The following is a 12070-nucleotide window of genomic DNA, read 5'->3' on the forward strand; positions in this document are numbered from 1 at the left end:
CAAAGTGGGGCTCAAAAGGCTCCCAAAAGTCAAGAAACTTGCCCCAGGTCACGGAGCTAGTGAGTAGCTGATCTAGGAGCCGAACCCACCACCGCACTGCCTCCTCCGTTGAATTACGGGACTCGTCCACACTGAGGTTTGCACCTCACATTTGTAAAACATCCATCTGGGACCAGGTACCTTGTGTTTGCATGCATCCTCTGGCAGAGCCTCCACAAAACCCCTGTGCGTGTGCGGTCACCACTGCTATTATCGTCATTTTAAAGTTGAGAAAATGCAGGCAGGCAGGAGGTGGTGCCAGGTAAGGCACCTTGCTGGTGGTCGCGCAGGAGGGAAGTGACAGGGGCAGACTCGGGCCCAGATCACCCGGGAGACTGCAGCTCGACCTCTGCCCTGTCTGTACAAATCCATGCTACCTTTGGCAAGGGGGTGGGCTGGGAGCAGTCAGGCCCAGAGAGAGCCGGGGAACTCAGAGAACTGGTGCTGCCCTTACAAGCTCATCACTCAGAGGCCGCCTGATGGGCAGCGAGGATGGGAGTCTCTGAGCTTCCAGGGCACGGTCAGCTCCAGGAGCCCCGTGGCAAGCTTCCCCGTTCTCTCCTTGGGCAAGCCCCCTGACTTCACGGCTCCGGCTGAGCAAGGGGCGGACTCCCGTCTCCCCCCTCCCCTCGGGGACACAGGGCCTCTCTCCTTACCTGTCCGGTGGTGAGGGAACGGCTGTAGCCAGGGATGGAGCTCCGGGGGTGGATCCGGGGTGGGACACAGCAGCTGGAAAAGGTGCAATCCCAGGGTCAGACCTGGAGTCTGCTAGGAGGTGGGGCGGGGGGAGGACAGCACTGGGGCTTCAGCAGGTTCTAGTCTCCCCCAGGAACCCCTAAAGTGAGGTCCTCAGGAGACTCCAGATAGAGAGACTCCCCTAAAGGATGCCTCGAAGAGGGACAATCAGCAGGGACACCCCTTGGTGAGGGACAGCACGAGACACCCCAGTTAAACCCAAGCTCTGCTCCAGGACGGCACACCTCCTGCAGGACCCACAGCAGCCTCCCGGAGCTTACTTGATCCGGGCCTGGTCCACACTGGAGGAGCGGCGGGAGGCGAATCGCCGGGCGAGGGCTTTGGGCGAGGTCTTGGGGCTGCCGTCCGAGTCTCCGCTCTCCTCGTCCCCCATGGCTTTGATGTAGCTGCCGCTGCGCATTCTGCGGCAGGGGATCTCCCCGTCCTTGCCACCCGTGGGGTAGCCTCCCCAGTCGTCTTGCGGCACCTGCAGAGACAGGTCTCTCAGATGTGTTCCTAGTCCACAGGGGGGCCAGGGCCTCTCTCCCCACCCGCAGTGGGAGATGCCCAGCCTCGGCTGATGCAGGAGTACACAGAGGCAGCATGGGAAGGGCTGGCCCCTCCCTCACAGCAGACGCCTCATCATGGATCTCTCACCACTTAATTGAGGGCCATCTAGAAAGTCTGGGTGGGGGCCACATGCAGGTGCTAAGGTCAGTGGCCTCGGTGACCTGTGTCAACCCCACCCCCGGGCACTGAAACATCACCTGACCTGGGCCACCTTCCACCCTCCTCCATCCTTTTCACCAGCTTACATCCAAGTCCTCCAACTCTCCTCCCTGGGTGAGGAGCCCCCAAGGGTTTTATGCAGGGGCGAGCCGTCAGCCTGGTGCCCCAGATGAAGCCCTCCAACTGTGCCCACAGGCTTGGGGCATGTGGAGGACCAGGAGCAGGGCAGGGGATCAAGCAGCGAGAGGGAGCCCAATGAGGAGGCTAAGGCTGAGATTCCAGCAAGAGATAACAAGGCCTGGATGAGGACAATGACAACGAACAGGAAAGGAGATGGGAATGAGGCGCTAAGGGGATCAGTGGGCCCAAGGAACCCTGGGAGAAGTGGGGGCGGCCAGGAGACAGGACGGCTGCAGGCTGCTGGCTACAGACCTGGTTGGGTGCTGTCCCCACTGAGCTACAGAACCCCAGAGAAACGGGTCTGGGGAAAGGGGACAGGTCCGGGGCTGAGCACCTGGAGCCTGGCATGGAACTGCCGTGCAGGTGGCTGGGCGTCTGGTTGCGGGGCTCGGGGCAGGAGACCAGGGTTGGAGGCAGACATACGGGAGTCATGGGCAGCAGCTGAATGCATCGAGGTGAAGGAGATGGCCCAGAAGCGAGCAGAAAAGAGTTGAGAGCGATCTGCTGACATTTTAAAAGGATGCAAAGGAAGAGGAGTCTGCAGTCACGTGAGAAGGAGTAGGCAGAGGGGTAGGAGGCAAGTCAGGAGAATGCCATGTCACAGAAACAGGAGGCATGTTAAGAAAAGGAGTTGATTATGTCAAATGCCACAGTGCATTCAGAGGTCAGTAACTCAGGCTTGGGAGTCAGAAGATCCATGTGCCAGTTCTGGCCCCATCACTTGCTAGCTGCGTGAACTGGAGCAAAGCTGGTGCATCACCAAGTACCCATTTCCTTGGGTGTGAACTGGTCTTGGTTGTTATAGCTACATCAGAGCTCGGTGGGAAAGACAAATAAGCCAAGAATGAGTTCCCAGGCCGCAGACAGTGCTCGGTAATGGTTAACTATTAGCGTGAGCACTGAAAGGGACCTTTTTGAGGACAACTCTCAAGAGAGTTGGTGACCTCTACCATGGCATTTCCAGGGATGGGGGTGTGGAAGTCACACACTGGGGGTGGGGCAGAAGGGAAACAGAGGAAAGGGGAGTCTGTGCCCAAAGATCCTGGGGAGGGGGGAGACAGGAGGTGGGGTAGAGTAGAGGGAGGCTCTCTCGGGATGAAGTAACTTCAGGCTTGGTTTCAGAAGGGAAAGAGCCAACAGATAGACCCCTGAAAGATGGGGAGGGGGCAGCTCAGGGGTGAAGGGGGTCATGACAAGAGGGGCTCCAGCCTTGGAGGAGGGATCGAGCTGCGGTGGACAGTCCTGGATTCTCCTCTGAGCCAAAGAAGAGGATGAGGGAGGCTGGGATATGCGAGCGCAAAGGTACATTGGCAGGATGCTGAGCACATCCATGAAGGTGGCCTACACTGGGAAGAATGGGGTATGGGCAACGGGGAGAGGGCTGGGGGAGACGGAATGGGCTAGGGATGGGAACCCCCAGAGGGAGCAAGGCTCAGGAGAGCTTAGGGCTCCAGGGAGCAGTGAGGCCAGGTAAGGGCACAGTGATCCATGTGGGAGCCCCAGGAGTGGGAAAGGGAACCTGAACAGACCCACAGGGAGGAACGGGGCTCAGCGAGGAGTTGGGAAAACAAAGAAGAGATTAAACTCCATCAAGAAACAAGGCTCAGCGAGGAAAGGAGGTCCCAGAACAGGGCTGCGGGAGAGCTGGTGTCCAGCAAGAGGAACAAGGCCTCAGCAAACATGTTGGCATCCCACAAAGACGCCTCGTTGGATGGGGCCAGCCCCCTGCTTCTTCCAGGAAGGGCTCCAATTTCCCAGGCCTAAGTTGCCCTGGAGCCCCAGCTCCTGAGGGATGGACCAGTCCCTCCCCCACACAGAGAGCAGAGTGGCAGGCAGGCTGAGAGGCCGGCCAGCGGGTGGGACAGCCAGGGCACGCTCTGCCACACTGCAGGGCTCCCCCTCTATAGCCACTGCCACTGCGGAGCACTCAGCTCCTCTGCAGGACACTGTGATGTGCATGTTAAAAAGGAAGCCCCCAGGGAGGTCAGGGCAGCCCTGGAGAAGCAGCAGGGATCAGCAGGGTGGTGGCAAGGGCCCGGGAGCGCGCAGCGGGAGGAAGGGTGGGTGCTCTCTCCCTGCACCCTTTCATTCCCAGCTCAGAGCACCTCCCTACCCAGGGAGGGGGCAATCCAAGGTCAAACTTCCCGTCCCAAATCCCCAAAGTCCTTTCCTACGGCCCTGGGCTTTCCAGGTATCTCCCAAGAGAGCCCTAACATGCGAATAACAACAGCCCAAAGACACAGGCAGCCTCTCCTCCCCACACCTCTGAACACGCTGTAGCCTCTTCCTAGAACGCATTTCAACTGCCCCTGAGTAACCTGAACTCCACGGAGATTCAGCCCAGGAACACTCTTCCCAGAAAGTGTTCCAGGCCCGCAGGCCACCATCACTGGGCCAGCGAGGGGCCTCCTCCACGTCCCCGAGGTGCCCAGGGCCCTGTCCTTTCATTGTTTGCTATATTGTGTTCTCTCTCCTTCCTTGTCCATCCCCCTCGAGTCTGGGAGCTCCTCCCAAGCACCACCTGGAACTTCACCTTGGCATCCACAGCACCCAGGCAATGCTGAATGAATGCATGTGGATCAACTATGTGGAATGTGGTTTCGGGGGATCATTCTAAATCCTCTGGACCTCTAGAATTTGCATTGACTTCTCCTAAAATTCTGGAAAGACTCAAGAAAACCAATCGGGGGCACAGGGAGTGTGAGAAGAGGAGTATGAGATCAAGAGAAGCCCCAACCAACAGCACCTCGTAAAGAGGGGACGGGTACCACTTGGGCTGAGGCAGAGATGGGGTTCCCAGGAGAAGCAGGGATTAAAGCTCCCAACCTCACCCACAGACAGCACAGAGCAGGTGAGAGTGGCTGGCTGTCACCAGCACTGTCTACTCCCAGGAGGCCCTGCCCGACACCGGCTCAGGGCTCAGACTTCAGCGCATGCCCCAGGCATGGAAAACCCAAGAGACAGACACCCAGGGCCCCTCCATGGCCCAACAGGCTGTCTGCCAGGTGAGCAGAGGTCTGGAAAAGGCATTGGGGCAGGAAGACTGCTTCCCACCATGGCCTCCAGTGTTGAGGGCAGCTGTAGCCAGAGAGCGCCACAGTGTCCTGTCCACTGCCTCCCCACTTAAGGGTCAGCCCGGCTCAGCCCAAGCAACAGGACTAGGGAAAGCCTTCCTGTAGCTGATGTGAACTGTCAGACTAGAAGCTGGGGACACTGAGGCCCTAAAAGGTTCTCAGGGTGATACAATGAAGCAGAGCAGAGGCCCTGCCTCCAGCCCTGCCACCCCCAATCACAGGGACACCTGCCCCCAATCCAACCCTTTCCACTGTTCCCACTGTTCCCTGAGTGACAGGACTGGTGAGGACTGAGGACCCTGCTCCCCACCCTCACCAGAGCCTCACCTGCAGATAGTGATAAGTCCTGGCTTTGGCCTTGGCCTCTGGACCCAAGAGCCCCTTGCCTGGCCCGGCCCCTGGGTATCCATCCCGGCCCTGGCTGACCATCATGGTGTGCCAGGCACTTCTCTTGACCGACTGTCCATCCAGCGACATGGACATCCCAGTGCAGGCAAGGCAGCGGCCTTCTGACCCGCCTGAGCGCCCCTTGAAGCTCAAGTCCCGGTAGGACCCGTCTGGAGCCTCCAGGCAGAAGGGACCACCAGGCTCCCCGGGGGGCCGCCCCCCCGCCAGGAAGCCGCTGTCACTGTCCAAGTTGTCGTCGGAGCTCCACCAGCCCGCGGCCTTGGCCTGGTGCCGCCCGTCCCCCTTGCGGTCCTTGCTCTTGCTCCTCTTGCTGTGCCGGGACTGGTGGTGGTGGTGGTGGTGGTGGTGATGGTGGTGATGGGAAGTGTGTGGGCCGCCAGAGCCGGGGCCAGGGTAGCTGTCTCCCCCGGAGCCACCTCTTCCCTCTGCCTTGGGCCCATTATAGTCCCGCTTCCCCGGCGCCTCCAGAGAGTGGGACTTGGCAAAGAGCTTCTGCACAGAGTGAACCAGGTGCCGGATGCGGCTGGGGCTCTCACTTCGGGCCTCAGGAGCAGCGCCAGAGCCCTGCCCCGGCCCGGGCCCAGCCGCGGTGGGCCCTCGCTGGTATGGGAGCGTGTGGAAGCCATCTTGTTGAACTGGCAACTGCTTCTCAAACTGATCCAGGAGTGTGGGGGGCAGGCGGGGGGCACCCTTGCCCTGTGGGTGGCCCACACAGTCTTCACAGGTGTCAAAAGGGCCCTGGCCAGGGTACATCCTGGGGAAGGTGCTACTGCCCCCCCCAACCCCGGCCCCCCCCGGCCCTCCCTCAGGGCCTCCCGATGGCCCCTCACTGAGGCTCAGAGGCCCTTCGGGAGAAAGGTGTCCCAGGCCAGCTCTCGGGGCGCAGAAGCGGGGCTCGGTGGCGAAGGCCTCCCTAGAGCCCAGCAGGTATGGGGCCCTGGCAGCTGGGCCCACATCCGTAAGCTGCTGCTCGGCAAAGCGGGCTGGGCGGGGATGGCTGCCTCGGTCGCCATGGTAACCCCTCATGGCCTCAGCAAAGGCTCTTCATAGTGTTGGGGGCCGGGCCCCAGGAACGTCCTGGGGAAACAGGGAGAAAAGGGGGTTGGGATTGAGCAACAAGCCACTCGTGTGCAGCCACCTTGTCTTCGGCATGCCCCACTCCCTCCAGGTGACGTGCTGTCCAATGATTGTGATTAACTGTGTCATCTTTCCACAAATGGGCTACAAAATCCTCAAAGCAGTCACAAGGGCGCAAAACAATCGCAGCACCCACCAAAGGCCGCACATCTGATAAATACTTATGCACGAGAAGAAGCGCCCTCGGCCAGATGCATTTGTAAATATCCTTAGATCACCAAAAAGAGGAGACCCAGGCAGACAGACAAATTATTGCAAGAAATCAGGCCATCACTGAGCCAGCCTTTAACAAACCGACTTGTGGTAAACTGATCCAGAGCTACATTATGCCCCAACCCCCCTTCCCATGCCCCTTGGCAGCAGGGGCCAGGCCTCTGGACCTAGGACAGCACTGGCCCCAAAACTCCATACCCAGCACCGTGCTGCCGCAAACCACCCTCCCCTGCTTCCTTCTACCTGGCTGCAGGTTCCTTCTCCCTCCCCTCAAGACTAAAGGAGGAAGGAAACCTGAGACAGCCCTCCTCCCTCCCTCCTCCTCTAGATTACAAATATTGTCCCCATTCCCCACTCCCGTTCCACTGGACAGAGTCACAGAGGATGGCCAGCTACATAAGCGAGCATCCGAGTCCTGAACCAGGACTGGAACCCAGGAGTTCCTCCTCCCAAGAACAGTGGCAAGGCAAGGAGGCGATGCAGAAAAAGCTCTGGAATCAGTGCCCCTGGCCCCCATCCCAGGCTGGCCAGGGCTACAGGACAGAGAGGTCAGCTCTCAGCAAGAGCCGCCTCTAATCAGGACTCCAGGAGCTGCCAGGACAGGAGCTACGGCAGGAGGGGGTGACAGCAGGAGGGACAGGGACTGAGGAGCTGGCAGACGGCGCCCTCCCTCATCCCAGACCAGGCTCCTGGGCCATCTGCTGACCAGGAGAGGTTGACAGCCTCCCAGAGTCCAGACAGCAGCACCTCCGAGCCTCGCTCTCCCCTCCTCCCCACCACTGCCTCCCCACACCCGTACGGGCCCAGGCTTCTTCCAGATCCTGCTCAGAGTGCATCTCCTACTATTTCCCGAGCACTCGCCATGTAGCAGGCACTGTGCATCCCTAGTCTCTAACCTCGCTGAAGCGCTGCAAGTGTCATACTACCCACGGGAAGGTGAAGCTCCATACGGTGAGGTCCCAAACTCAGTAAGCAGGTCACTCAGAATCAGTTCAAACCCTAGATACTCTGATTTGAGAACCTGACTCTGACCCCCATCTCCCAGGCTCTCCTACCACTCACCAACCGGGGTGTCCCATCCTCGACGTCAGGATCCCCACTGCCAGGCAGAATCCTACCTTCAGAAGGCTCAGGACTGGCTCCTGACAACAAAGAAAGAGGCGGTCAGCAAAAGGTGTGGGGGGTGAGGGGTGGAGATGGGGAAGATTCCCAGAATCCTCAGAGGACCCGTCTCTGGCCCTGCCAGTTTCCCTTCCCAACCCCCGAGACCAGGACTGATTGGATCCCCCATGATGCAGAGCCTTTGGACCCCCAGGGAAATGAAGTTGGCTTCATTATGCAAATACATGCAAATGAGCATATAGGTTGGACTACCTCCAACTGCAGGTGTCTGTATGATCTGTCCATGGTGCTGAGCCACTGCATTTTCATAGCCCTCAAATAGCATTCCACCCCACAAGCATTTTCCTGAACAGCTACCATAAGCAAGGGTCTGAGTGAGAAGCGTACAGAGAGAATTTAAGGGTGCACCTGTCCTCAAGGGGGTTAGAGTCGAACACAGGAGCAACTTGTCACGTGACAGAGTTATTTCAGGTCCCTGTGCTTCTGCACAAGCTGTTCCCTCCTAGAATCTCTTGCCATCCACCCCCAACGTCTCCTCCTGGCTAACACTTACTCATGTTGAGCCCCAGCTCCCCTTGAAGACTTTCTGTACTCTTATTCTGGGTTATGCCTCTCTACTGGGCTTTTACAGCACCCTGGGCACCTCCATGAAAGCAGCTACCACACTGCACTGCAATCGTCTGCTTCGGTTTCTGCTTCCCAACTAGAACAGGGTCTTCGGCAGGGCAGGAACCAACTCCTCTCTGGCTCTCCAGCACCTAGTTCAGGCCTCAGCCCAGGGCTGGCCCTTAACAAACGTTCACAAAGGAGATGACTACATGACTGTGCTGGGCCAAGGTACCAAAACGCTAGGCTAGCTTAGATGAGGGCCAGACTGCAGTCAACGGAGGGAAATCAAGGAGGACTTCCCAAAGAAGAGGGTGTTTGGAGTACACAATGGCCATGTGTTCCAAAGACAAAGGCGCTGTGGGAGCTGTCACAGCCAGCACAGGAAAGAGCAGGAGCAAGACAGAAGAGGTGCACAGCTAAGGAATCCTGAGGGGCAGGCTGGGAGAGCTCCACTAGGCAGTTAGGGGCTGGCAAATACCGGGAAGACGAGAGAAAGAGAGAGAGAGAAAGGAAGACGACTCTGAAGTTTGTAGCAGCCGTGACTGGAAGACTAATGATGCCATTATTAGACACGGGGATGTCAGAAAGAAGGGAGAGCTTTGCAAGCATGATTAATAGTAGTGGAAGAGACACAGTCAGACGTCAGGAAGAACTTCCTGGCCCTGAGGGATGGGAGACAATGAAGAAGATGGTGGAATCTGCTGGAAATCTTCCACAGTGGAGAGAGTGAGACACACCCACCCCGGGCCTGCGCTGGAGCAGCTGCTGCTCGTGTGGCCTGGAGGGAGACCGGGTGACGTCACGCATATCACCTGCCCCACTGCCCTTCTCTGGGGAACCTGAGGGAACTTCAGACCAAGAAGGCCTCACACAGTGGTTAGAAAGGCACCTGGAATCAGCTGTCCACTTGGAAAGAAGCTCGAGCAGCCTGGGCCTTGGTCTGTGGGATGCTCCTGTGTCTGGGACTCACAGCACAAAAGGCCAGGCTGCCAGGAGGCCACAGCATCGCCATGGCTGTGTCTGTGGTCACATCAAGCTGGAGCCTTCCACTCAACCTCCCAGTGGTGGATGTCCCCAGAGGCCCCTTTCACCCCAGCTTCCCACAGGCGCTGCTGCCAAAGCCGACGAGCCGTCCTCACTCTCTCTGGCATCATTCCTGGTCCTCCAGGCCCTGTGCTGGGAGCTGGGCCTCTGTGACCACCCCTCTCCAGGGAGATCACCCTGACTCCCTCACCTGTGTCCTACAGAAGCATGAGACACCAGACAAATGACCGCGCCTAAGTCTAATGCCACCTGCTCACCTGTCGAGGACTTCAATGAATAACAAATGACACAATGCACATGAAACTGCTTACACAACATAATCTCTCACGTGAAGGCTTTGTGCTGGATATTCGAAACCCCCAGTGCCCAAACAGTTAACAATATAACCAAATCCAAATTTCAGGGCACGAGACTCGCCCGTTTATGAGTTTCCTGAAGAAGAGATTTAATGAATAGGACTAGATTCTGCTATGCATTGGGCTTTGCAGTCCACATTCCTTCACCCCTACCCCCACCCCCAGCCCATTACTGAACATGATCAATGGGAAAGAAAAAGAAGGAAGGAGGCAGTTAACAATATGATACATCACCAAAGGCTATGGATTTGGCTGCCACTTAGGTCCAGGCCCACCAAAGCGCTGTCCGCTATCCATAAGACTCACTCCCAAGCCCCTGTTCCCTGTCCCAGGCTCCTGGAGGCCCCAGGATTCCGTTTCAGCAAACTGATGCAAGCGAGGTTTCTGGGGGAAAGTTTGCACTGGTGACAAAAGGGGCATAAGGCCGCCTTCGCCCCTCTTCTTTTCAGCTTGCACACAATCACAGCGGCCAGAGCCAGCGTCAGCCGCCATGACACAGTCGCCTGCAGAGCTGCAGAGATGGCCGGCCCGGCGCCAGCGAGCCGTGGTACCAACGCAAACGGTTGCTTTTCTCCAGGGCTGTGTGTGACGAGGAATAAACTCTTTATTTAAGCCTCCGTTGGGCCTGTTTTCTGCATTTGACGCAGAAGCACCGCTGGCGAACCCAACTCTATCACAGAACATCCTTGCCTGCGGGAGCAGCCGCTGGCCCCTAACTGCTCTCCCTGCTCCCATCCCGACTGTCATGCCCAACCACGTCGCTTCTCTCCCAAAAACTGTCCTTATCGGCTTTTTGATGTTCTCAGGGTAAGATACCTTCACCTGTCCCACCAGGCCTGGCCCCTCCCACTTTCCCCAGTGCCCTCCTCTCCCCACCTCCACTCCCACTCCTGCCGGCCGTGCTTTCTCGGCTCCAGCCACACCATCTTTTTTTTTTTTTTTTTTTTCCAATCTCATGATCCCTCACGTCACGGGGCCTGGGTCCCCTATCCGGAGAGCTGCTCCCGCCCACCTCTGCCTCGCTGTCTCTGACATGCCCTCAGACCTCAACCCAGTTGTTTACTTCCTCAGGGAAGCGTTCTCTGCCTCTCTGACGAGGTCAGATTCCCCCGCTGCTTGCTCTCAAGGCACCGTGCGCCTGGCTAGCTCTTCTTCTTCTTCTTTATTTTTTTAAGATGTATTTATTTATCTGGAAGGCAGAGTTAGAGAGAGGCAGAGAGAGAGAGAGAGAGAGAGAGAGAGAGAGAGAGAGAACCTTCCATCCGCTGGTTCACTCCCCGAATGGCTACAACTGCTGGAGCTGAGCCGTCTGAAGCCAGGAGCCCAGAGCTTATTCTGGGTCTCCAATATGTAGGGGCCCAAGGACTTCGGCCCTCCTCTACTGCTTTCCCAGGCCAGGGCAGAGTGCTAGATCCGAAGTGGAGCAGCTGAGACTCAAACTGGTGCCCATATGGGATGCTGGCATTGCAGGCAGTGGCTTTACTTATTTGACCACAGCGCTGACCCTGTGACTAGTTCTTCTATCATCACCATTTTAAATGTGTGTGATTCCGGGATGGGCTGTTCCGCCCATAGCTTTAGGAGTTTTATCTGTTCTGTCCACTATATTCTCCCCAGCCCTTCAAATAATGCTTGGCATATGGTGGGTGTTTGTTGAGTGACTGAGAGGCTACAAACGAGACTTTGTTTTCCACTATTCGGCCTTGCTTCTGCTTTTTTGGCTTCTGCTATTTGATTTCATTCCCACAACTATCCCAAGAGATAGGTAGCATCCCCTCTTCTAGTTTGCAGAAGCAGCTCAGGCTTCTAGGGGCTAATTGACCTGCCCAAGGTCACACTCAGAGTCAGAGGCAAAGCCAGAAGTCAAACCCTGACTCCAAAGACTGCGCTTTTCTCCTACCTATGCCACTAGCTCAGAGAATCAAACTTATTAAACGCCAATCTAAGGTAAACCAGGTAAGAAATGTGAATCTCCACATACCCCCTCCCCGCCAAAAAAAAAAAAAAAAAAAAAAAAAGGCAAGGAAACAAATTAAAAAAAAAAAAAAAAAGCAACTTCACACTCCAGAGCTAACCAGACAGCATGGTTTGGCCTCTTCCCCTGCGTGCCGAGCACTGAGTTTATGCCAAGTCCAAGGTCAGCTAAGAACAGAAGATAGCAAGCTCCCTGAAGCCCTTGGCACAACTGTGGGTGCGGGTGTCACTCTCCCCGTTTCACTGCACCAAGTCCTCCCTCTGCTGTGCCTGGCCGCGGGGAGACCCCCAGATGGCGACCCTCTGGGCCGAGGGTAACACCAGTTGTGCAGTTGCCTGTGGCTGGCTGGGAAGTGGGGAGCGAAGGAGCCTGGGAGGGTGCCGTGTGTGACAAATTCTCCTCTGATGCAGCTCGAATCTATCTGGGAATGTAAGAAGTGGCACAGATGC

General features: G+C 57.3%; 1 protein-coding gene across 3 annotated transcripts in view; it reads right to left on the reverse strand.

Annotated features, from left to right (window-relative positions):
* Positions 1 to 12070, reverse strand: part of DLGAP3 (DLG associated protein 3) — a 116281-nt gene that overhangs the window by 39524 nt on the left and 64687 nt on the right. For all 3 annotated transcript variants that reach the window (XM_062193250.1, XM_062193249.1, XM_062193251.1), the window contains exons 2-5: positions 7578 to 7657; positions 5085 to 6242; positions 1056 to 1261; positions 696 to 768 (exon numbers count right to left, since the gene is read on the reverse strand). In XM_062193250.1, coding sequence (XP_062049234.1) covers positions 696 to 768; positions 1056 to 1261; positions 5085 to 6191 — 1386 coding nt within the window. In that variant the 5' untranslated portion in view covers positions 6192 to 6242; positions 7578 to 7657. The remainder of the gene's footprint in view (positions 1 to 695; positions 769 to 1055; positions 1262 to 5084; positions 6243 to 7577; positions 7658 to 12070) is intronic.

This window comes from Lepus europaeus, chromosome 5 (assembly GCF_033115175.1).
Source record: "Lepus europaeus isolate LE1 chromosome 5, mLepTim1.pri, whole genome shotgun sequence".
Taxonomy (NCBI): domain Eukaryota; kingdom Metazoa; phylum Chordata; class Mammalia; order Lagomorpha; family Leporidae; genus Lepus; species Lepus europaeus.